At 39.7% G+C, this 27,122-nt stretch overlaps 1 protein-coding gene across 1 annotated transcript in view; it reads right to left on the bottom strand.

The window, feature by feature from the left end:
* Window positions 1–18,659, bottom strand: part of NR1H4 (nuclear receptor subfamily 1 group H member 4) — a 63,167-nt gene extending 44,508 nt beyond the window's left edge. The window contains exons 1-3 of the mRNA XM_059186639.1: window positions 18,471–18,659; window positions 8,971–9,101; window positions 8,171–8,315 (exon numbers count right to left, since the gene is read on the bottom strand). Of these exons, the coding sequence (XP_059042622.1) occupies window positions 8,171–8,237 (67 nt within the window). The 5' untranslated portion in view covers window positions 8,238–8,315; window positions 8,971–9,101; window positions 18,471–18,659. The remainder of the gene's footprint in view (window positions 1–8,170; window positions 8,316–8,970; window positions 9,102–18,470) is intronic.
* Between the last annotated feature and the right edge of the window lie 8,463 nt (window positions 18,660–27,122).

The following is a 27,122-nucleotide window of genomic DNA, read 5'->3' as shown; positions in this document are numbered from 1 at the left end:
TTTAACAAACTAATACTTCCAGACTCCCTTGGTACTCATTAGCTGTGGACATGGACAAATTCCTGAACCATTTTATTTCTCCATTTTCTCACTGTAAAATGGGGCTGATAACCATACAACCTCACAGAGTTACAATGAGCATTAAATAAGATAATATTTATAAAATGCTTAGCACAGTAAATGGCTACCCACCATCACTACATTAATGTTATGATTATTTGGCTTTGGACTCAGGTTGTAGGGTGGCTTACTTACTGAGTAGGAATAATTCTGCAGCATAATCTGTGGCTATCAAGCTTGTGACTGTTGGTTATTTTTTGGAAGAAAGGGTTTTAAAATAGGATTCGGTAGGCCCAGGGTTAAGCTCAGACTTAATGCAGCCAGACACCCTGTATAACCTGAGGCCAGTCTCAGGTTCTGTGGGCCTCATTTGTCTCCATCAACAGATGGTAAAACATAGATAATAGTTCCTGCCCTATTTCCCCTCATAGATGTGTTGTGAAGATAAAAATACAGTAAATATGAGAGCAATTTGAAAGGCAAAAGTCATCTGTATAAATGCAATCATCCTTGCCAAGACATTTCTACGGCCTTCACACTTTTACAAGTGGTTCCATATGCATTACATCATTTGATCCTACTTGTACCCTCTGAGGAAGGTATTATTTATGATGCCCTCTATCTTCTACCATATTTTACAGACTCCACAAGGCAAGCCAGTGATACTAAGTTATTTGTCGAAAGTCACGCAGTTAGTGAGGCATTAAGTTAGGACTTTAACCCAGGTCTTCTGACTCAAACCCCGTGGTTGAAACACTAAGGCACACTTGCCCTCATTGCCAAGAAAGAGGAAAAGAGTGATGGTCTATGGTTACTTTTTAGTTTGGATTGTCAAATCAAGGCTTACCATTTGCAAAGCTATTCTCAATCTTCACTCTACTTCTGACCTCATGATCTTCTCCTCACAACCCCAGAGCTATCCTTGCCTTGAGAGGATCATGAGTGAGAGAGCTACCCAGAGAATGTAAACCAGGATAAACTATCTATGAGTTTTTCATTTTATTTTTTAAAGATTTTATTTATCTATTTGATGGAGAGAGAGAAATCACAAGCAGGGTGAGCAGCAGGGAGAGGAAGAGAGAGAAGCAGATTCCCCACTGAGCAATGGGCCCAGTGTGTGGCTCAATCCCAGGACCCTGGGATCATGACCTGAGCTGAAGGCAGACACTTAACCAACTGAGCTACCCAATCATCCTTATAAATCCTTTTTTTGTTTGTTTTAAAGGAATTCTCTACTGACTTCCTCAATGGTCAAACAAATGGACCTCTTGTCCTCAGAAATTGCTATACTAACAAGGAAACGAGTAGGACAATTTAGCTGATCAAGCAAACTGTTGTTCCTTAGTAAAATTCACACAGGATATTCTCATAAGATGGACTTGACACCTTTGCTTCTCTCTCAGTGATGCCCAACAGCCTCATGCTTTTTTTTCTAAAAATACATTTTCCTCTGCCATTCTGTGTACTGAATTTTGAAATAATAGCCACTAGTCATAGATGGCTACTTAAATTAATTTAAACAAATTAGAATAAATTCCTTAGTTATGCTGGTTTTATTTTAAGGGTTTGATAGCCACATGTGGATAGTGGCTATGGCATTTTGGACAAAGTAGATCTAGAATATTCCATCATCATGGAAAGTTCTGTTGGTCCTATGCCTATGGTACTTGGGAGCAATATGAATGATGCATTATTCATGGTAAGTGGGAGCATCAGCTATGAAGTCATGAAAAAAGGGAAGTCCCAGAGCAAATATTGGCAATGCTTTTCTGAAAACTATCCTTGAGAAGTTGGCCAAAGACTTTGAGTAATGTAATCTCATTGGAAAGCCTTTTTCCACAGAGAAGGCTAAGAAGAGTGTTCTGTTTGCCTGGATCCTTAACCATCTAATTCTAATTGCTTGTCTTGATTATATTTTGGATGCCACTTATACCTATAGAACCTTAAGCATATTATTAAACATTGTTAACTTTCCACTTTCTCACCAGTAGAAGGGGAATAATAATTGTATGTAGCTCATAGGAGTGTTGCGAGAATTAATGTCAATGGCAGATAGTTATAGCACACTTATGATGTGCCAGGCATTCTTCTGAGAACTTGATTAAATAAAGCAAGTCACTCGTGTAAAGTTGAGGAATTTTCCCAAGACCATGTACCAGTAAATGACAGAGATGGACTTGCATGCAGGAAATCTGCTAATAGGTCTAAAATGTGCTTAAGCATGGTATCTGACTATTTCTTAAAGCACTCAAGAAACAGTAGTTGTTACCATTGTCACAATTTTTTTTTAAATCCCTGTAGATGTATACATTTGCAATCTGATTTCATAGTCAACCTTTCTCGGCTTGGTTAAAATGTTTAGTTTTTAAAGCTTTTGGAATTTAGAACTCTCCATTGAGATCTGTTTCTTAGTCTGCAAGGTTGAGTGCAAGGACCTGGATGGTATTATCCACCAGCTGGCCACTTGTCTAAAATTCTTCATCTCTCTCCAGCCTTTTCCAAACTATTCATGCCTTATCAAAAGAAGCAGTAGTCCATTTTGTCATAAGTAAAGTCTCTGTCCTTAGTTCTTTACCTTCTTCCATTTCTTAACTCCACTAACAAGAGTTATCAGATCTGAGATTCCTGGAAGAACAAAAACCAACCCATAGTGAATTAATAAGAATCTTATATATTGCATAAATCTGCAGAAAAGATGTGGGTAAGAAACAATATTTAAATTATGCTAAAACATAGCTCCCATTTTGTGGGGGCTATGTGAGCCAATAGTATCCTTCCATCTTCTGGAAACTTCTGTTTATGATTTACCCATTAGAACAGAACTACATTCACTTGAGTTGAACCCAGTGAGATAAACCCAGTGACTTCAGATACCTGAAGTCAAATTCAGAAATATTCCACAAAACTGCATCTAAAGACCTTTAGTTGTATTTTATTTTATTTAAAAAAAAAAAAAAAAAGATTTATTTATTTATTTATTTGACAGAATGAGATCACAAGTAGGCAGAGAGGCAAGCAGAGAGAGAGAAGAGGAAGCAGGCTCCCTGCCAAGCAGAGAGCCTGATGCGGGGCTCGATCCCAGGACCTTGAGATCATGACCTGAGCTGAAGGCAGAGGCTTAACCCACTGAGCCACCCAGGCGCCCCTCTTTAGTTGTATTTTAAAACATCTAGCTGATTTTGTAACATCTGAAAGATTCTTTCAATTTAAGCAAAATACATAAACAAGAATCAGATTCCAAAGTGAGTATCTTCTAATAAAAATAAAGTTTTACCCAGAGAAAACAGGCATCAGTAGCTGAGAGAAGCACAAAGTAATGCAAAAATAGCTAAAGGAAAGGGACGATGAGAGATAGGCCTCCTACCACTTGCTGGACTTCATTCAGAATGGGTCTTTGGAAGGAGTATTAGATACCCTAATAAAAAATAATATAAAACTATGGATTCCACAGCTATTGTTAGCAATGCCATAATACCAAGATGAGATAGAGTATGTGTTTCCTTTCTTAGGGCATCCACACATTTATTTCCATGCTGTCGGGGTTTGTTGGCTCCATGAAGATTCTTTGCATTCAACAATGTTAAAATAAATAGAACTTCCTTCCCTTAATGGGTAGAGCGGTGTTTGTCATTTCAACGATTTAAGTAGCAACAACTACGTTGTTGCTAGATTAATTAACTCTAGATTAATTATGTTATGTGATGCCTTCAGAACACTTTCCCAGACAGTCATTCAATTCTCCCAACAAGCTGTGACATGTCGTCATTATCCTTGTTTACAAAGGACAAAACTAAACTTCAGAGTGTCTCCATGGCCTCCAAGACTATTTCTTTCAATTTCATTGCTTATTTCCACTCACATTCAGGGAATTTTCCCCAATATCACTGAGCTAAAAGAACCAGGACTCATTGTACTGGGAACGATAGATACGGGAGCATAAGACAGTACCTTCTATTGCTTATTCTGTGCTATTGTTAGAATGCTTTCCCATTAGTCTGAAATTCTGTGATTTTTTTGAGTTCTTAAAGCACAATTCACTAAAAGAATACATGGGTTGTATTTAACATACCATCTCCTACCCTATTCTCCATACCAAACCACAGGAAGCTATGGACTTTGCCATCATTACCTTTTATTATGCACTAATTGCATCAAGGCCCTGCCTTCTTCACTCATCAGGGAACTCGTTCTCAATTCACTAAATTAATCTTTGACCAAGCTTCCTGGCTTGCAGGATGTCCCAAAGGAAAAGAGACTTATCTCTTTGGGGTCACCATGTCCTTCCATGCCGAGTTCTGTGTGTGGATTGAGTTACCAATGAGCTAGATTCCCATCTGAGTTTGTCAGGGACGTGTGACAGCAGAATAAATTAAAGGACCTCACAAGGTCATTCCAGCCTCTTCTCTACAACTCTATTCTGTCTAGGCTTCTTTCCTTTTTTTCCTGCAAACAGCAGCCTAAGAAACAGAACTATAGAGCAAATCTGTACCATCCCCCCTCAAAATCTTAGCCTTCCTTTGAATACTTAAACTGATTTGGGGAAAAATCCCATTTATAGTGTGTGGCAAACCCCTCTGGTGGCAGTGTCACATCCTTCAGCCCACTCCTCATTTCAGCTGTAGCCACAGCAAATGATCACACCTGAGTTCAGACTCACCTCATATTCGGTCTGTCATTTCAGGAGCATGCCACACATCTTTTTGCTTTCTGCCCAGAACTTCTCCAACATCACAAGAGACCACTTGGCCTGATTCCACTAGGAGTAATAGAAGCACAACCCAGAAGTGCTGGAGACCTTATGTCTTCAGGGGTGATATTCAACCTGTTACGAACTGCCCCAGCCCTTGGTCCCTCGAAGACAATTCTCTGTGCTACCCCCAGGGGTGTCAGGTTCCCTTCCACAGCAGTGACCCTCATAATTCATCTTGTCTTGGTTTTCCTCTCTCCCTGTCTCATGACCCCAGTCTTTTGCTTCCACTATCCATGATCACCTCTCACATGGATTACCTGCATACAAGTCCCTGCGTTGGGCTCTTCTCTTCAGGGCTACCATTTATACATGTGGAGCTGCTTCCCCTTCACCTTAAGCAAAGCCTTCAGTGAGTGAGGGGTTCATAGCCATCTGTGGAAGACACTGAAAGTCTTCACTCCAGAGGTCATCACTGTCTCCAGTGCCCATTAGTGAGTGCTCATCAGTATTTGCAGAATAATCTTCATATCACCTTCCTAATGTCCCAACACGGGGATTTCATTATGGCTCTTTTAATCACCTGCAGGGAGGACAGCCATACCTAAGGCCACCTTAAGAGTCACATCGTGGGTCAGATGAGTACCAATGAATCCAAGTTGCCACTTTCTGACACAACTGTAGCAATTTGTGGACTCAATTGTTAAAACTATACAGAGGTTCCAGAATATGTAGTCTAATAATCTCCCATTACCCATACTAGTTGGGAATACAAGGGTCCAATGAGAATACAAGTTCCAGAGCCCATTCTCTAGACCATTTCAACTGCCCTAAGTAAAAATGAAAAGACAAGGAAGTCCATTCCAGACTTTGAGCTTTTTCATTTACTATTTCCTCCATCTAGAATGTTCTCCTTGGCTTCTTGCCTGTCAGTCTGAGCTCAGTTGTCAACTCCTCAGAGGCATTTCCCAACCACAGAAGTTAGAGCAACCCCATCCTTCCAGTTACTCTAATATCACTCTGTCTTGTTGTTTTTATAGCACTCACCACTACCTGATGATAGTTTGCTTATTTATTTATTTATTTATTTATTTATTTGCATGTTTATTGTGAGTCTACCCTCCACTAGGATTTTGCCTGTCTTACTCCCTGCTTTCTTCCAATGCCTAGTATATAGCTGGTACTCAACAACTTTTGGGCAGAAGAAAGGATGGCTATCCATATTCTCTACCATCAGCCTCACTTTCCTTTGTTGTAACGACATGATAGCTATTATTCATTACACAGACCATTAGAAAAGAATTCCACTCTCCAGCTAGTTGGGCCCATGGGTTAACACTTGTGAATCTCTGGTATATCTCAAGATCCAGGAGTGGTGAGTTCAGCATTGCCAGTTACTCACCCATGGGCCACAATGTTTTCCCTAGAGCTCTGCATCCTAAGCTCAGGGTGGAAGTCCAAAGAATCCGTCAGTGTCATCAGGACACAAAAGATGAGGAGGAGGAATAAAGAAATTAAAATGCAAGTCTTTATCCACCCCTTTGGCATATGTTTAGCTCAGGTTAGTTAAGCAGAGTGAGATCAAGGGCCTGGGAGGAAAGAGATGTAATAATAATGCTTAGAGCTAGCTCTAGAACTTAATGCAGAAAAAGAAAAAGTGTCCCCATGGCCACCCCAGATACTGGCGTACCAGGAGAGAAGACCAGATGAATATTTGAGAAAACTGCTCCAGCCAGGAATAACAGCTGTGCTTATAGCATGTGCAGCCTGTGCTCTCAGGAATCTTCAATGACAGTGTTAGGAAACAAGATGAGAATATGGTCTAGCAAAGGAGAGCTAAAGGAAAAGCAACACTGGAGGCATGAGTCACAGTGCTTCCTTAAGCAATCATTCCCAGATGCTTCTAACTTGACAGCACCCCCACAATTTTGCTCTCTCTGCTCACATCTTTTTCACTTCATGGCTGATGAGGTTAGCCTTCAATCTAACATGCTTGCTTGAGGGTCTTACCACGTAGTCATAAAATTTCAGTGAGGTAAAAAAATAATCTTATGTGAAATTTTCCTTAGTTTATGATATGCACTTATAGTTCTAATTATCTTGAGTTCTGATTAGTAGACAAGAATTATGAAGATGTCCATGCACCATTTATTTTAAGAACTAATAGAAGGGTAGACCAGAAGCAAATAATCAGGTAGCCGGCCATGGAGGTAGGGCTCACTGGCCTTGAATGCATGTACATGGAAGAAATAAGACAAGTATGTCTGACAACTGGCATTTCATAAAAGATACTACTGCCTTAGGTCTCTCTGAGCATTATTCATAAATATCTCTTTTTTTTCTCTAAACTTCTTTTCTCCTTCCCTTTTATTAGTTATTACTTGGTTCTTATTAACAAATGCAAACTAAGGTTAATAAAATATGGTCATTGCCTTTAAATGCTATTATACTGCATGAGGCAGGTAGATATGTAAATAGGTAATACAAATAAAAGAACTCTCCTTGGAAATGACCCTCTAAACCACTGTACACTAAGATACTAATGAGTAGTAAATAATAGCATAAGCTATTAATGAATCTCTTTCAAGGATGTCTGCAACCAAATAGGGGATCATCCCTTCAAACACTGAATTTTGTGGAATTTCAAATGTTTGCATTTTCACTATCATAGTCTACCATGTTCCATGCATTGATGGAGAGTAGGATAGTAGAAAACTGGGAGCATCTAAGTCTCCCAGCAGGGCTATTGTACAAAAGGGAAGTATTTTATAAGTGGCAGGCGGCATCCCTACCCCATCCCAAATATTGCTGCTGTTGAGTTTGCTGGTGTTCCCAATTAAAACTCTTTATAATGACAGTTTTTTCATAAATGCATAAAGTGAAGCAATATATCATTTTATGGTGTCATCTAGTTACAGATCTACTGAAAATAACCTAGAACAGTTTGTCCTCAATCCAATTTAAATGACTAATCATGACACTATGCCATATATCCCCCAGCATGAGATGAATAGTGGAAACTGTAATCTAAGTAATCTCAGCTTTTCATAGGTATAATATTAAACCATAAGAAGCATGATTTCATACTTTAGTACATGCTATAATAATATCAGAATTAGCCTGTAACAGGAATTCATTTCTACTCTCACGTCTGTTAATTATCTAGCCTCATGGCCTTGGGCTAGTCACAAAGCTCTCAGTCTTGCAGTCCTCATCTATAAAAAAGAAGACCATTAGGTTCAATAAATCCAAGGTCTGATCCAACTCTAATCTGGCATAGTACTTAATGTTTACTGAGTACTTGGGAGGAACAAAAACATTTGCCAGTCTCTGCTGGATTCATCATCTAGACATTTTCCCCCCTATATTTCCAGGTTGCCTTTTTTTTTTTTAATTTAAATTCAAGGGAACTTGACAACTTACCAAATAAATTGTCAGAAAGAGAAAATTCTTCTGTGACAGGTAAGTGGGAGTGTTCGATGAGATTCATTTTTGATCCCAACCAAATTGTTCTATTGGAGAGAACGCCCCTTCGTTATGGTGGTCTTCAAAAAAACCCAAAAAAACTCTGAAAGACAAAGCAATAAGTAGAGAGTTTGAGGAAGGATTGGCAGTGTAGATAGTTGAGAGTGAGAGAGAAGGAGGGAACAAAAACTTACACACAAAATAGCAAATAGATACCTTTGTAGACATTTTGCCATAGCCTTTCAGTACATATCTGCTTTCAATATTTATCATTTTTACACCTCATTTGGACTCACAAATGCCCAGGATATGTGCCTTCAAAAGAGAGACTCTAATGTCTGGTAAAACACCATATGTTTTCATTTAAGTTTCAGCACTTGAGAAATTTGGGCAAGATTTGATGACATTTTGGTTATTTCTTTATTTCTTTTACAAGTAGAAAAAATAGAAAGAAATAGAAAGTCATGGACAAAAATGTGATAAATCAATAACTTATTATCTTAAACCTTATTCCAAAGTTGAGCAGGTATTTACAAAGACACAAAAGTGATTTAAGACCACTTCCTGCTGGAATCTTTTTGAGTAGGCACTATGTTGGCAAATCAAAAATTCAGAAAGTGTTGTCTCAGAATCTTAACTTTTGCTTTTGTCAGAAAATTTCAGAGGCTTGCATTTTCACTCTTGGGGTCTCCCATGGTTTATATTTATGTGAGCTAAAAAAAAGTTATGGTAAAAAGAAAAATAATGTTAGATCTCACCAAAGTGTCTGAAGTTTCATCATGAGGAAATGTCCAGAATGAATCCAAGAGCCCAAGAGAAGCAATGTTTACTTTTAGTTATATTTTTAGGTCTTCTTTTCCTCCTGCCTTCCAATATTTCTCCCACTTTCCTGCAGAAGTAATTTAAAAGGTCAAATAATGAAAACTTGTGTTATCAGAATCTCTTTTCCAAGGCTGTTTTCCAAGGATGATATTCAAACCTCTTGATCTTGTCTCCACCAAGAAATCATTTTGTTTACAAATAAGTAACTATATTTGCTATTCAGGAAGATAATATAGGGTTTCTGTAGAGCAAATATTTATTTCTTTAGACTGTCCCTGCCATTTATGTCTTTATTTATTGTTCTTTCACTCATCAGAATGTTCTAGTTCAAGCAGAAGTGAGATTCAGATACACTGGGCTACTACTGGTAAGGCAGTCTACGAGACTATGTTGCTGCCTTCATTCCATTATTCATGCTTTCAAAAAACATTTATTGAGAACTTATTCAGTACTAAATTCTGGGCTGGATCTTTGGAGATAAAACAGTGAAAGGAAAAAGAAATGTCTATGACTGATGACATCAAGCTTAATAAAGAAAAGAGACATTAAAAATAATCACACGGGGGTGCCTGGGTGTCTCAGTGGGTGAAGGCAGCTCTGCCTTTGGCTTGGATCATGATCCCAGGGTGCTGGGATGGAGCCCCATGTCGAGCTATCTGCTCAGCAGGGAGCCTGCTTCCCCCCCTCTCTCTGGCTGCCTCTCTGCCTACTTGTGATCTCTGTCTGTCAAATAAATAAATTAAATCTTTAAAAAAAATTTTTTTTAAAATCACATGTATACACAGATGATTACAGATTGTCATTACAATAACCCCAAGATTAAGGCCCTAATAGAGAGGTTTTAGTGTGAAAAGGAGTCAAGATATGGAAAATGCTGATGAAGGATATGGTTTTAAGGGCAGTTTCTAAAGACGGTCAAGACTAGGGTACATCTGAGTTGATGAGAAGACACTAGAGAGGGGGTGGTTGAAGACACAAGAAAGAAAGAAAACCTCCTGCTACAGGACACAAACCATACCCACTATGGGAATACAGACAGATCTGGGCCCATCTAGTGAACCAATGGCATGCCCTACCAGAATCTATTCTCCAGGAAGCCAAGGAGCCTGCTGGGAGAAAACCCATTCTAAAGGCAGGTGGAGCCAAGAACCATGACCTTCACCCTAAAGCAAACCTTAGTCATTTGAGAAATGTGTAATTCTCACTGTAGCACAGTGTTTGGCCAATCCATACTGGATTCAAAACTCCTTCCTACCGCTATAAGCTGAAAAGAAAAGCTATAAATAAAAATGAAACCTAGAAACATTGATGTAAAAAGTAGAGGTAGACCCTTCCAACAGAATTCTTCCAACAAGTAGGAGAGAGTAGTTGCTTCAGAGCCACCCTCACTCTCACACCACTCTGCCACATATCACAATGGAACTTTGACCCCAAGAGGACCAGGGCCTTTCTGGGGAAATTGTGTAATAGGAGCAGCATGCTAGGTCTCACCATAATCCACAGAAAAGCAGAGAAATCGTGACTACTGGTTGGCCACCGTTCTCACTCATGGATACAAGAAATAACGGAAGCAGCAGCCAGAACAAACCTGATCATGAACCAACAGGATACCCTAAGGCATTTCTGAAATACTTGGACTTTGACAGAAAGCTAAAGGTCCTAAGGAATAAACCAGTGAAAGTTGAATGAGACCTCATTCAGACTCACAAGCTAGTTGCAGATTAGGGAGAATCAACGTTTAATATGTGTATATAAATTATATAGGTATGTATTCACTGTGTATATATTAATATATCAACTAATTATGTGTAATAATTGTGTGTGCATGTCTGCATATGGTATAATAAATGGATTGAAAACATCCCCCAAATTCAGACAACTATTATTCTAGATAGAGGTCCTCTTCTGGAATAGAAAATCCCACAGTTTCCCAAAATAATAATTTCCAGGAACCCACAATATATAGAGACTCTTATTTTCCTAATATTCAATCCAAACGTATGCCCTGTAATTTAAGACCCATATACTCTAATCTTAAAAAAAAAAAAAAAAAAAAAAAAAAATAGGAGATTTTGGTTCTTTGTCTCTTCCTTTGGGTTTCCTTCTGTGCTTTTTCTCACACTTGTCTTTTTTAATCTTTAGTCATGTTCATCAAGCTCCCTCATACTTCTGTACCATATGATAACTCTGTAGTGTTTTCCAGGTATACTCATCTTCATGTTGGATTCCTATATTTTCCTGTATATGTTCATATAACTTGGTACCTTCAAGTGCCTGGCACATAATAGGCCCTCAAGAAATGTTAGCTCAATTAAATAACCTGTATTAACTGTTTCTCCTACTTTGTTCTGTCCAGTTCCCTGTCATTTGTCATGTTCTTCCTGGAAGTGGCAAAAGATAAGGATATGATTATCCTTATTAGCACAAAGGACGTAATTTATCAATCTCTTACCCAAATGAAAGCCCAGTTACTCTAATTCTATAGCAATTGGGTTATTACCCCTGGCTGGAGATCCATTATGTAGGTTCCCCCTGATTAGCTAACAAGAAAGCCCTCCAGATCCAGAATCCATGGCAGAGTCTGCTCAAACCAGGTTGGATGGAGTTATGATTCCTGAAGGGGCTTAAAGAAAAGGAAACTCTAATTTTCATAGTGGTAACACAAGCACATGGTAGGAAAATCAAACAGTACACTTAAAGCTTGCCCCTTTGCTTATATACTTATGGTTGTCTTCACACAATAGGTGAGTTAAAAAGTTTCAACATAGGGCGCCTGGGTGGCTCAGTGGGTTAAGCCGCTGCCTTCGGCTCAGGTCATGATCTCAGAGTTCTGGGATCGAGTCCCGCATCGGGCTCTCTGCTCAGCAGAGAGCCTGCTTCCCTCTCTCTCTCTCTCTGGCTGCCTCTCCATCTACTTGTGATTTCTCTCTGTTAAATTAATAAATAAAATCTTTAAAAAAAAAAAAAAAAAAAGTTTCAACATAGTCCACACGGTCCGCAAAGCCTAAAATAGTCACTATCTGATCTTTATAGAAAACACTTGTGATCCCCACTCTGATCTACAGAGACATGTATGGAAGTGTTGAATCCATAGTCAGAGTAGTGTTGTAGAAGGCTTGGGTGGATACATAGGAAATTTCCACAGCATCTGTAATACTCTCCTTCTTAAGCTGGAGGGTAAATACAAGGGGGTTGATGATACTACTCAATGTTTTTGCATGTGGGAAATATTTCATGATGAAAAAGATTGAATGGAATTATATATGTAAAAATCTTCCTCATCTGTGAAGTTATGCAAGTTCATACATGATTCTGTCCTCCTTACACATTCTCAAGGCTCTGAGGAGAGAGTATTCTTTTCTTTTAAAAAAATTATTTATTGATTTATTTATTTGACAAAGAGACAGAGAGAGGATGAGTTGGGGAGGGGTGTAGAGGGAGAGGGAGAAACTAAGCTCCCCACTGAGCAGGGAGCTTAGTATGGGGCTCAAACCCAGAACTCTGGGATCATGACCAGAGCTGAAGGCAGACGCTTAACTGACTGAGCCATCCAAGTGCCCCAAAAGTATTCCTTTCCATTGAATGTTTGGGGACTCTAACTGTGGCCAGTGAGGCACTACTGGAAGCACTGAATGGCACAATGAGATCTATGTTTAAGAGTACTCTAGTGAGATGGTAGGATGAGGAGGGTAAGCAGTGAAAGGCAGACATCTGTGGCTGAAGTGAGGGGATCACGTGCTTCACTTTATGGGGTCTTGGGAAATGGAAAATAGGGGCCTTGAATACAGCAAACATAAAGAGGGGGCAGGGAGAAGAAAGCCTGATGATTCAAAGCTTAAGCCCTGAGTATCAGTAGAAGCAGGAACAAAATGTTTATTTTACTTCATGTTTATTTGTATGATGCTGTACGCTAAGTCTTAACTTAAGGACCCAAGAACAGTTTCAGAAATCATTCACACTGTTTGTTTTTAATGTGATAAGACACAGAGTGACTGGTAACTTAGACTCCAAATTTCTGGTTATCAATTTTTACTTGTTTAGATACTTTGTGTCACTGGAAGTTCATGGTGTGGATCTCCTCTGATGCAGCATAAACCATTTACAAACAGATACCTTGGAGAAACCCTGTTCAATTAAACAGCTTTGACTCTGATTTAGAAGAATCTCAGTTCTCAGAAGATGAAGATAAAAACCAGTTACATGTGCTGGTCCTCTATAAACTGTTCACACTCAAGGACACCATCCTTGGTGACGCTTTTCTCAGATGAACTTAGTTGTTGAGGGCAAAGTTAAATATGTAAAGCATTCTTAAAGAACAGTAAAAAAAAAAAAAAAAAAGTAAGCTTTTTCTAGATGTCATTATTTCATGCCCAGGGGAAGCTCTGGATTCAGCTAAAATTTGGAAGAATGTTCTTAAGAGAAAAGAGAAAGGAACTCTTAAAAAAAAAAAAAAAGAAAAATCTGGTCTTCCCAGAAGCACTCAAACTGAAGTAATTCTTTTCAGGGCAAGAATACAATGTAAGGTACATTGATCCTTCCCAAAGTCCAGAGAGATGTATAAGACAATGTTCGACCGGTACCAACCAGAGGTCAGGAAGGATGACCTTGAGCCAGTGTGGTCATTGTGATCACATTACCCTGAAAGTGTTGCCCTCTAGGAACAAAACAGTATTTATTACTGTACATATTTGGGGGGAGATAGAAAAATAATATCTATCATTTTATGAGTACTTACTATGTGTCAGCATCCATACTATGTTATCTCATTTAATCTATAATTAGTCAAGTATTAACATACAAACTTTATAGATGAGAAAACTGAGATTCAAAGAGATTCAGCAAACTTCACAAGGTCATGCTTCTCAAGGTCACTCTGACACATTGACCTTCTCACCTAGTGGTAAGCAGAACAGGGATGTAAACCCACATCTAACTCTAAATTCATGCTCACTCATGCAGCTCTCCCACCGAGACTGTAACTAACCACTTACTAATCCCTAGTGAGGTGAATCGGCAGTTCTGCAAAGTCACTTCTGCCTAAGGCAGTCAATGCATTCATATGTACAAATTAATTAAGCCTGTAAAGGATTTGCCTGTTATATTTATATTATATTATATTATATTATATTATATTATATTAATTCTTCTTTTGTGTTTCTCAAGTCTCCATTTAAAAGTATATTACCTTCAGGTATTGTGAACCAAAAATACCTACAGCCTCTACAGCCCTTTGAGTTTCTGCATATGGGAGTTATACAATGGGGCTTAAAGAGTGGCTGAGCTTTATCTCCAACTGGATAAAAAAGTTGAGTCCCCTAGGGCCATGAACCTGACTGTAAGTATTCCCTCTATTCTGTACTTGCCTCTTGCTTGTCTTGCTCAAGCCCCAGTCCAGCTTCTCTTGACTAGCATTACCCTTCAGGAGGTTTTCATACCACTGAGTACTTCTTCTTGTCATAGTTTTAATTTTGTCTTTTCATTTGTGGTGATTGATTGTCTGTCTTCCCCACTGTACCATCAGATCTAGGAAAGTTCACCCAGGATCTCCAGTGCCTAGCAGATTGCCAGACACATAGTAGATATGCAAGAAATATTGTTGATTGAATGCATTAGAGGATGGATGAATAAACTAACTGAATGCACAAATGGAAACTGAATAGTATACCTTCACAGATAACCAACCACCTTAGAATCAGTCTTGTTTGGGCCACAGGATCATTAGTGAATTGAAATGTCCAAGAAAACACATAAAAACTAAAGAAGGATTTTTTTTTTAAGATTTTATTTATTTATTTGACAGAGATCACAAGTAGGCAGAAAGGCAGGCAGAGAGAGAGGGGGAAGCAGGCTCCCTGCTGAGCAGATAGCCCTATGTGGGGCTTGATCCCAGGACCCTGGGATCATGACCTGAGCTAAAGACAGAGGCTTAAACCACTGAGCCACCCAGGTGCTCCTGGAGAAGGATTTTTTTTTTTTTTTTAAGATTTTATTTATTTATTTGACAGAGAGAGATCACAAGTAGGCAGAGAGGCAGGCAGAGAGAGAGAGAGGAGGAAACAGGCTCCCTGCTGAGCAGAGAGCCCGATGTGGGACTCGATCCCAGGACCCTGAGATCATGACCTGAGCCGAAGGCAGCGGCTTAACCCACTGAGCCACCCAGGCGCCCTGGAGAAGGATTTTTTAAATCACATACAAAACCTGATAACTGAGGCTGTTTTCCCACAATGGATCCCTAATTAGTGAACTGTATCCATTCCTGTTGAAAATCTCTTATCCATTTTATACATGGAATTGAACACCCCAGGAAATAGTTTTAATAACCCTCCCAAATCTCCTTTTGTTAATTTCTCTTTCCTGAGAATTACCAGAAATAGTGTTTTGTCTTCTTAATATTTACTCTTCATAGTCAGGAAAGCTGTCTCCTTTTCCCTACAATCTGCTATATTCAGAATGGTCAAGAAGTTGTTTTCAGGCACAGAGTGAGTCCTTAAAAGGCTCATAAAAGATCCAGAAAATGTTACGCAAATTGCTGTAGTGATACCAATGTAATCTTGAACCAAAAACTGACTTTGCAGTTTTTCCCACTATGCAGTGAAGTCTATTTCTCCACCCCTTTAATGAGTTGTTATTATTGTGATTTGCTTTGACCAACAGAATTGTTCTATTCCAAGGCTAAGGCTCAAGAGACCTGTGGCTTCTGTTTTCACCCTCTTGGAATGATGTCCTGAGACCATCACACCATAAAGAGACGGGGAATGAAATACTCCAGGCAAAAGAGACTTAGCCATTGCAAGCATCCCAACCAACAGCAACATCAAGGACCCAGTCGTGGAAGTAAGACCTAGTTGATACTCCAGTTGAAATCAGTTGCATGATTGAGCCCAGGAAAAAGCAGAACCAACTAGCCAACCCATAGAATTATAAGAAATGATAAGGACAACTTTTTCCTCCCCATGCAGCTGGGTAACTAAGGACTCATATATAGTGATGCCTTGTGGCCACAACTCCTCTGGCAGCAAGTAATACAGCAATAAGAAATAGCTGGGAAGAAGAAAATTGTTCCTATGTCTCTTAGCCCCTTCACGCTCTCTGTTGCTAGGATGAAAGAGGAAAATGAGACTTTAGAAAAACAAGGGGAAAATTCTCACTATCAAAAAAAGAACATATTCCGGGGTGCCTGGGTGGCTCAGTGGGTTAGAGCCTCTGCCTTTGGTTCAGGTCGTGATCCCAGGATTCTGGGATCGAGTCCCGCATCGGGCTCTCTGCTTGGTGGGGAGCCTGCTTCCTCCTCTCTCTCTACCTGCCTCTCTGCCTACTTGTGATCTGTTTGTCAAATAAATAAATAAATAAATATATTTTTTTTAAAAAAAAGAAAGAAAGAAAAGAAAAGAACATACTCCTTCATGCTTTCCTTCATCCACCCACCTATGGACAGCATGAGTCTGTTCGAATCTGTCACATGGTGATGTGTATTCTCCTGGCTTTCATAACCTTCAGACTCTGTGAACCACAGCAGTGCTAAGCTCTTCTCGGACATCCCTAATCATAGCACCATGGTGGGCTCATGGAGTCTTTAATTAAAATACTGATGACTGAAGTCTCCAACCAGTGCTCCTAGACTAATCTCTGGGTTAAATACGGTTGGAAGTTTCCAGTTACCGCTGCTAATGGCGCAGCTACTAGAAAACACTCTACAAGGCTTTAGGACTTCTCACAGCTGTGCTAGGGCTTAACACGTCACCCCTTCCCACTAAAATGTTTACAGGCTGCTTTGCCTGCTCTCCCATTAGTCCTGATGTCAACGTTTCCCAGTTTCTGACAAAGTCAGGGTAGCAAGGAAAGGACTTTGGAGTCAGAAAGACCTGCCCTCATGTTCAGTACCTGCGACTTCCTAACTGTGTGATCATGAATAGGTTATTTGTCCTCTGAGGGGGAGCCTGCCTGGCTCAGTGGGTAGAACATGTGACTTTTGCTCTCAGGGTCGTGAGTCCTAGCTCCACATTGTAGGTAGAGTTTACTCAAAAAATAAACAAACAAAAAAATGAGCTGTCCACTTTGAGCCTCTGTTTGCTCATCTGTAAAATGAATATAAGAAAAACTCCCAAGCAGGCTCATTGTGAGAAAGAAACAAGCAGTTGAGGGAAAGCCTGTGACATATTAGTAGACACTCAAAATCAGCAAACTCCACTACACACTCATGGACACACATATTTCTTTTCCATTCCTTACAAAGTATTACCAGGTGTTGCATCACAATCTGGCCAGATTTGGGAGGCATGGAACTTGTGGGAAGACCAGAGTACATTCTTTTCCCTCTCAGACTCTGGAAAGAGGGCAGAGGAGTCTGGAGGAAAACACAGTTGCAGATACTGAGGGAGGGTCTCAGAACAAGTGTGTGCTGTCCCTAAGTGGTAATTATCAGCTACCTCCAAGTTGCATCAGCCACATTGCAACATTCTCAGCAAAACAGAAGAGTCCACGGTGCAAATGGCATAGGTCCATCATTTGGAGGAGGGGGTGACTCAAAGATGAAGTGTTTATCATTTCATAAAATCACAGCTAGAAACCCAGTGATGGCTCGCTCTACTTCTCTTGTCGATACTCTGAGGTCCCTTTATCTAAGGCAGCCCCAGAGGCAATATCAGATTTCTTTAAAACTCAGGTGAGTTTCCCAAGGAGAGAATCCAAAGTGAGTCATGAGTATCCCCTCCCCACCTTGAAATAAAAACTCAATAAAGAGAAACAATCCAGAATCACCTTATAATTAGTTGCCTAATTCACTATGGCAGTAAGTGGACAAGGCAATGTTTTATCTGTAGATTCAGACCTTGGACAATTTTAATCTCAAAGTTCTTCCTAACATTTTCCATCTTTTTTAGTGTTTCCATCCAATATTAATACTATAAGTGGAAACCAAGTTTACAACCAAAATCAAAAGAGAAAGCTTTTTAAACCTACTCTTCTTCTAGGAAAAATTTTATTTCAGTTACACATGGCTTAAACATCGTCCTGTCCCTAGATCTCAAGTCATTTGAGATTAGCAGTATTCCTAAACTCACAGCAAGATTTGATAAATCACCAAAATAGAGCATACTATTCAGGTCAAATTGTCTATGGAATCAGAACAGAGAAACTTCCGAAATTCACTGTCTCTGTGATTCTCTTGGATAACCACAATGTTTAAAAGATATTCCTAAATAATTTGTCAATAAGGTAAGCAACTGTTAGACCCATGAACTCCTGCTTCCTCTTGTTTGTTTTTAGAGTTTCTTTCCTTTTCTTTCCCTTCTCGTTTTCAGGATTTTGCATTAGACTCTAGTAGCTTAGAATTCATCCATCGATCAAACTTCCTGATATTAAAGAGAAGTTTTAAATGATAACTTCCCCTCTGCTGCCTTCAGATGGATACCTGGCCCCAGAGGAATTAGGTACTCACTTAGATTGTTTCAGGTTGGAGATGAACTCTCAAGGCCCTCGGAGGATTCTGAGGCCAATCTTCTTCTCCAAATCACAGCACTTTTGCTACAAATGCTCAGAACCTGGGTTTGCATTGGGGTGATTCCAGGAGACAGCAGGGTGAGGAGGAGGAGGAGGAGGAGGAGGAGGAGGAGAAAGAGGAGGGAGTTCTAGTAAAAGCTGTGGATGATCACCGACGGCCTTCTGGCTCAGCAGCAACATCTCTTCCTTGGCTCCGTGCCTCATGAACACAGATTAGTCATTAACAATCCTTTCCCCGATAAATGATATAAACATAGAAAGGAACCTTGGGAGGGCCTCGAGATTCCCAGGACAAACTCCCACAGCCCCAAAGAAAGGAATGGGACCTGTCCAAGAAACCCTGAAGCTCAGCTTTTAAAGCGAATCTCCTCAGGCTCCTTGGTAGGGTTCTGAGTCCCCAGGTGTCTGCAGGCTGGTCTGAAACTGAACTGTCTTTTCCCCTCCCCCCTAATTTCTTTTAATAGCTCCACCACCTCCCAGGGACTGAGGTTAGCAACTGAGCCTTCTTGACCCTTCCCTCTCCTGGGCCTCCTATAGCAAGTAATAACAGATCCATGTGGATTCTATCTTTGGACTGTCTCTTATTTCCAACCCACCCTGTTCCTCTGCTAATTTGGGCCTACCACAGCCTCCTTTCTGAAGAACAGCATCGGCCTCATACCTCTTTTCTCTTTACTTTTTTTTTCCCTCCGTTTCTCAAGTTGCATGGCGATATAAAGCATGGGCTCCAGTCAGATGCCGGCTTGTTTGTCACAACCCTGGGCAAGACATATAGCCTCTCTGAGTCTTAGTTTCTTCCTCTATGGGGTAGAGATACAGTATCTCATGGGCTGTGGTGAGAATTACATGCATTGTTAAAAACGTGCAAAATGTTTGAAAGGTGCCTGACCTACAGCAAGCACCCAATAAGTTTCAATTTTGTTTTATCAATTGAACTAATTGTTTTATCAATTGAACTGATATTAAATGGTCATCTGCATACTATGCACCCAGCAAGCAACTTCCTAGGTGTTCTGCTAATCAAAATCCCCCAGTGGGTTCCCACTGCCATAAAAATAAATTTTAAATGCTTTGGTCTGACATTGAGAACTCCTTTCATCATCTGAAGTCTAGCTCTAATCCATCTTTCTAACATTTTCTTACATCTTGTCTCTTCAAGAGACCTTAACCTCTTACCCACCTATGCCAACCTCTCCTGGCTCTGTGCCTTTGCTCAAGTTCCTCCTTTTACCTAAATCACCTTCCTTTCATATTCTCAGGTCTGGCAGGTTCACCACAAGTGCTGTGTTCTACCTGAAGCCATCCCCATGCCTCATCTTCCCCTACTCTGCCCACCAAACCTTTCTCATCCTTTATTTGTAGTTCTCTCATTGTCCCTTAATTCCTCTGATCTTGTATATAATAGTTACCTACATACCCCTTTATTTATTTATTTATTTATTTATTTATTTATTTTTAAAGATTTATTTATTTATTTGACAGAGAGATCACAAGTAGGCAGAGAGGCAGGCAGAGAGAGAGAGAGGAGGAAGCAGGCTCCCTGCCGAGCAGAGAGCCCAATGTGGGACTCGATCCCGGGACGCGAGATCATGACCTGAGCCAAAGGCAGCGGCTCAACCCACTGAGCCACCCAGGTGCCCCCTACATACCCCTTTAAAAGAACAAAATTTCTGGAGGAAAAGCATGGTAGTCAACTTGCCTTTGTATCCATCCCTGGTCTTCTCATAGTGCTTTCATGGAAAACTACTGCATAATTATTTGTTAGCAAAAATCAATGAGTGAGCTGGGAAAAGAAGAACTTTCCAAGGCAGCATGTGCACACATGGGTGTGTGTGGTGTGTGTGTGTGTCTGTATATGCGCATCTACCAATGTTCCCCGTTGTAAAGTTAGTGGAAGGTCTACTACTTCAAACCCCTTAGGAGTGCTACATTTTACTTTTATTAAGTAGCCTCTGTGGGTCCTCCAGGCTCACACTCCCTAAACCCATGGACTCCCTATGTACTGAAGCATGCTCCCAGACACACTCTTCATCACAGGAAGAGGGGGAACCCAGCCCCATAAATCCTCCCCTCCCATTTGAAGAGTCTGTGACGACACTCCCCCTGCTCTGCAGCTCTGGGATAACCGAAGGACTCCTGCATGATTCCCAGACCAATTCTTCTTGGATGGCAAGAGCCTGTATTGTGATTTCATTCCCCCTAGCAGCCATGGAGGCTGATGGTTGAGGACGCAGACTCAGGTACTTATCACTAGGGTTCAAATCTCAGCTCTGCTGCCTGTGAGCTGTATGACCTTAGACCTTAGGATTTTACTTAACATCTCATCTGTAAAATGGACATATAATTACTACCTATTTCACAGGGTTATTGTAAAGATTAAATCAATTAATATGTGCAAAGTGCTGTTCATAAAGAGTGTCTGATACATAGACTTGCCAACTAAGCATTAGTCACTACTCTTTTCCCTTGGGCATTTGATGCTATCATATCTGCCTAACCAGAACTAGATCTGAAGGATCTCTGGCATTGGGAATGAAAGGTATTGAGAAGGAGAAAATTTCAGGGTAAGAAAAAGGCAACAGCAAAAGCTCTGAGCCTGGAGTAGCTTGCAGAATCCCATGAAGGAGGGAAGGCCCGTGTTTTTCAACTAAGAACACAGAGGAGTTGTGAAGAAATATGGATGGGGAGGTAGGTATGCCAGGAACGTTCTCTCAAAGACAGACAACACACACACACACACACGCGCGCGCGCGCGCTCATGTTACTTTTTAGATATTAGACATGTGTAACATGTTTCACAAATAATAACATCACACAAAGTTTTTGTATATTGTAAATTCCATGTAGCCCAACTGACCCTCACAGAATGCTTTCACTTAGCTTCGCCGAACTCTTGTATTGCTCACTGATTTTCAACCATGATTTGATTAACGGAACTGCATTCTGTTCCACGAATGTTTTTCCCAATGCATTTGCTGTCATGAAATCACATGTGTGATATATTGTTGAACTGCTACCCTCAAACAAATTATATCCATTAAATCTCACCCTCTTTCAGTCCCAATATATATGTTGGAAACTCTTTCATTAATCAGTAACATGAGCAGCTTCTTGGCTGAATCAGATAATAGTTTTCAGACCTTGAAAGACATGCCTTCATTTTTGTGTATGTGCTCCTCACAATGTAAAGCTATAATCAGGACACACTTCTAAGTTCTAAGGACACACTTCTAATCTTTATTCCACCTAGCCCAGAGATGTCAAACTTTTCTTGCAAGGGCCAGAAAATAAATATTTTAGGTTTTGCAGCCACATCTGGTCTCTGTCATAGTTTACAATCTTTTAAAAATAGAAAACCTCTTCTTAGTTTGCAGGTTGTTCCAAAATATCAATGGACCAAATTCTGTCTGCCAGCCCTGCTTGCCTCAGACAAAACAATGAATCAAATCAAATCAAATTCATGGATTTTTTGCTCATTTCTGTCATGTAAATGTTCTCATCATGGTCAAACTATCAACCAGGTGGTACTTAACACAAGGTTGGGAAACAGGTTCATTGGTACATTATTACTTAGTATTTCCACCTTATGGGTACAGTAGATATGAATAACCACAGGAGCATATATAATTGCAAAATACAGCACAATAACCAGCAGGTGAGGAGTTTTAAACATTTATCATATCTTTTTAAAAAATATATTTACGGGCGGGTGGGTGGCTCAGCAGTTAAGTGTCTGCCTTTGGCTCAGGTCCTGATCCCAGAGTCCTGGGCTCTCTGCTCAGCAGGGAGTCTGCTTCTCTTTCTCTTTCTGCCTGCCATTCTGCCTGCTTCTGTTCTCTCTCTCTCTCTGTGTCAAATAAATAAATAAATAAAATATTAAAACAATGTATTTAATTGTAAGTTTATATACTTTAAATTTTTTTTTAATATTTTGTTTATTTATTTGACAGAGATCACAAGTAGGCAGAAAGGCAGGCAGAGAGAGAGAGGAGGAAGCAGGCTCCCTGCTGAGCAGAGAGCCCAATGGGGGGCTCGATCCCAGGACCCTAGGATCATGACCTGAGCCCAAGGCAGAGGCTTTAATCCACTGAGCCACCCAGGCGCCCCTCTATACTTTAATTTTTTTAATGTGGCTATGTTTACCAACCCACTCAGAAGTTCCTGAAAATTTAACAAATGGCTCTTGTGAGCCAGAGAAAGCCAACTCAGCAGTCCACCAAGGGCACGAGGGCCTCTTCCATCTAGTCCTTGTAAGTTAGAAAATAGAAAGTGTTATCTCCATTTTACAGATGAGGAAACCAAGACCTAGTGATCAGTGACTTGTCAAAAGCAACAAAGCTGGGACCTTAAACTTGGACTGGTTTTCTCCAAAGCTAATATAGTCCTCCTTTACTTTATTACACTATTACGGCTGGCAAAGTAAGATCAAAATATTTATGAAATGCTTATCAGTATTGGGATATTTTAATTAATTGCTGAATAAGAGAGAGATGAAGGAAGTCATTAACATATTGTTAGTGATCAACTCTGGTATAATAGTAGATGTATAACATAAAAGCCACTCTGAAAAAAAAAATCTCTATTCCTAGAAATTCCCATTTTTTAAATTAATGCTTTGGCTTCTTTATCTTCTCAAAGATTCCTTTTTTAATTGAAAATTCCCCAACCCACCCTAATGAATGAGTTCCTCATAGATCAAAAGCACCAAAGATCCTGAAGCAAATGCGAAGCAGAACAGGTAAACTTTGAATGTTAAAATAGCAAAGGTCTGACCTAACCTAGGAGCAGGAGACATGGGTGACCACCACAGTCAGAGAACAGAGACAGGGCACGCAGCTTCACAGGGCAGTGACCACAAAGAGAACAGTAAAATAGAAAGGGAGGGAAGGAAAGAAAGCCTGGAGAGTTGAGTTGGGCTCTTTCTCCATTGGCTCAGGCCTGGCTATTAGTGAATCTTTGTCCCAAAACCAAGTCTTTAAGAAGTTAGTCTGCATCAGTCCTTATACCACCGCCTTAAGTAACTTCTTTTCTCTGGTTAGGCACTATAGCCCTAAAGAGGCTGTGCTCTCAAAACTAGAGAAAATTTGTAAGACTGAAGACAACATGGTAGGGGCAGTGCCAGAAGTGTGGGTATTGGAGTCAGGGACCTGAGTATGAGTCCTGACTCTGGTCTTGTCACATGACCTTAAGCAAGTCAATTTTGGGGTCTTAGTTTCCTCCCCCAAAATAATATAATGGGAAACAATGCCCGACTCTTAGGGTTACTGTAAAAATCAACATGAAATATCACATGGAAATGCATGGCATGAAAACAGCAAAGAGAAGCACTAGCAAGCCCCCCACTATAAAATGTAAAATCTTCTGGAAACTAGAAACCATGGGAGTCTGACCCATCTCTCTGCAATCAACTTTTAAATGACTCACTAATTCACTAGGTTCACATTGCAGGGATAGCCATCCTATAGATGGTGAAATACACAGCAGGACACTCATCCAAACCTGGACAGCCAGTCTTAATGATCAGAGCATTTTAAAAATAAAATATTCATAATATTACTCAGCCATCAAAAAGAATGGAATCTTGCCATTTGCAACAGGGTGGCTAGAACCAGAGGATGTTATGCTAAATGACATTAGTCAGTCAGAAAAAGACATATACCATAGGATTTCACTCATATGTGGAATTTAAAAAGCAAAACAGATGAACATCAGGGAAGGGAAGGAAAAATAAGATTAAAGACAGAGAGGGAGGCAAACCATAAGAGACTCTTAACTATAGGAAACAAACTGACGGTTACTGAGGGGGACGTGGGGGAGGGTATGGGGTAATTAGGTGATGGGCATGAAGGAGAGCACTTGATGGAATGAGCACTGGGTGTTATTTAAAACTTATGAATCACTAAATTCTATCTCTGAAACTAATAATATCCTATGTATTAACTAAAATGAATTTAAATTAAAAAAATTTTTTTAAGATTTTTATTTATTTATTTGAGAGAGAGAGAGAGAGAATGATAGAGAGAGATTGAGCATGAGAAGGGGGAGGGTCAGAGAGAGAAGCAAACTCCCTACCAAGCAGGGAGCCAGATGTGGGATTCGATCCGGGGAACTCCAGGATCATGACCTGAGCTGAAGGCAGTTGCTTAACCAACTGAGCCACCCAGCACCCCTAAATTAAAAAACTTTTAAAAAGAAACAATATTGGTTCTTCAAATAAAAAAATATATATTCACAACCCGTTTTAACCCATAAGATAGAACATTACTATATTGTACTTTAGAAGCTAGTTTCTCCACTCATCCTAGATCAAATGCACTTTGCATTCTATATCTTCCCTGCCCCTCCCTTTTTTGGAGAGGTCCTTTATTATTGTTGCTTTTAACTGATAAGTAGAAACTGTTAGTGTAAAAACAGAAAATACAGATAATCATAAAGAAAGAAATAAAATTTACTTATATTCTTACAATCCACAGGATCATAGAATAATCTATTAACACTGATATTATTTTCTTCTTAATTTTTAATACAAATAGATATATCATATATCACATCTTCTCTTTTCATAAAAAAATACCATGTGCTATATACTGTTCTGAATATGCTTTCCTCTTTTATTATATCAGAAATATTTTAATATCACTGAATCTTTCATTACATATATAACATAATTTAATGGCAATATAACATTCAGTTCATAGATATAAAGCCCTCATTGATCAATTGCCTACTATTGAAACTTTGACTTTTTTCCCAATTTTCCTCCATTATAAATAATATTGCAATGATCATCCTTTGTAGCTAAATCCTTGGCTATATCTAAGATTATAGCCTGTTTTTCTAGAGTTAATTGTTCAGAGTGAACACATTTTAAGATTCTACAATAAACTTAGCAAACTGCTTTCAGAAACATCATGCTAATTTATATTCTCCCAATAGGATCTCAATATGTCTAGTTCTTGTCCTTCTTCAACACTTGGGGGCCTTGTGGGTGCTTCTTTTTTCAGAGGAAATGTCCTTTGAGATGTCTTCAGTCCTCACCCTTCCCAGTACAGAAGCAACATGGACATTCAAGCAGTGTCTTTTGAACTGTGTGACATGACCCATTAGTGGTTCATAAAATCAAATTAGTGGATGATGACCAGCATTTGCTTGTTTTCAATGAAATAGCATATGTTTTAAAATAGCATAGCAAATATTTCCATTGTAAGTAGAAAGGTATGTACCAATTAACGGAGCTTTTATTTTACTTACATATGTGTGTGTTGATGAGGCCTATATATGTAATATATACTATACACACACACTCACATACACACACACGGTTGTAAGATCACAGAGTAAATCTAACTCAACACTGGTTAGATCTAGACTGAGCATTACTTAGTCAAAAGATCATAGAATCTGGGCTAATGAGGCTTAGATTCAGGGCATAGTTTGGTGGGGAAGGAAGCCCAGGGAACAGAGAAGGGACACATATCCCATTTGTATTCCCTGGTAGGAAAATGCAATGGACAGAAACGTAATAGAACTTTCAAAGGTACGCAAAATTAGCTATAACATAAGTCATGGTTTTATAGTAGGTGAAATTATAAATTTCAGGGTGTGACAAGTAATCTGTACCTCTCTTCTTCACATATTTTGGGCACATCATGTCTATAGGTCTATAGTTACAGATTTGCCTCTGCTTTTCCCTACTGGTATTTGGGGGCAACTCATCTAATCTCTCTAAAACCCAATTTCCCCACCTACCAAATGAGGATGTTCAACCAGATGACAGCCAAGGTCCCTTCCACATCTGTGGCTCCAGGGGTCTGTGCTAACCCATTGCAGATTCTTGAAGTTCATTAACAGGGCTGTTTATGAACATGTAACTTTTGCAGTTACAAGGGGTCCCTCACTTAGTAGGCCCTGTGTGTTTGAATGCTCTATTGTTATTGTTTTAAAAATTCCTAATAATTGTTTAGCAAAAGGCCTCATATTTTCATTTTCCATGGAGCCCCACAATTTATGTAACTGGTCCAGTCTATTAATGCAGACATGAAGTCTTCCTAATAGGAACATGGCATTCTTTCACCCTTGGTGGATAAATTACAAGCTGCTTAGAAGGTTTATGACCTACCCTGTTTCAAAAGTCTGCTGTGCACTAGGAACAACACATAAGGGAAGCTGTTTAGAACTTTTGTTCTGCCCGAGGCTTGCATTCAATTGTTCTAGCCCCAGCTGGAGTGGATTGTCCAAACTGCATTCAACTCTTACCAAAAAAAAGTCTTAGAATAGGATGACCCATTTAATGCCATGTGCTGCTATATGGGTTAATTGGATGTGAAATATTCACAGCAGGTTCTCAATAAAAGATATAATAGAAAGATGAAGGTCAGTGTTGGGCCTGAGTGTTGTATTATGGCCAACCTGCATTTTAAACCCAAAGGTTGCTAAAGATTATTAATAGGTAGAACAAAGAACACATTTGGGGACATGGCCCATTTTATTTTGAAAAGGCCCCCATCTGTTGGGGAAATTCAGATGATGGCTCAATGGTAAGCTATCTTTCTTCAGTGGGGACAAGGCTACTTATCGTCAAGAAGGCATA

The sequence above is a fragment of the Mustela lutreola genome, chromosome 8 (assembly GCF_030435805.1).
Source record: "Mustela lutreola isolate mMusLut2 chromosome 8, mMusLut2.pri, whole genome shotgun sequence".
Classification (NCBI taxonomy): Eukaryota; Metazoa; Chordata; class Mammalia; order Carnivora; family Mustelidae; genus Mustela; species Mustela lutreola.
This window is presented reverse-complemented; position numbering and strand designations above follow the sequence as displayed.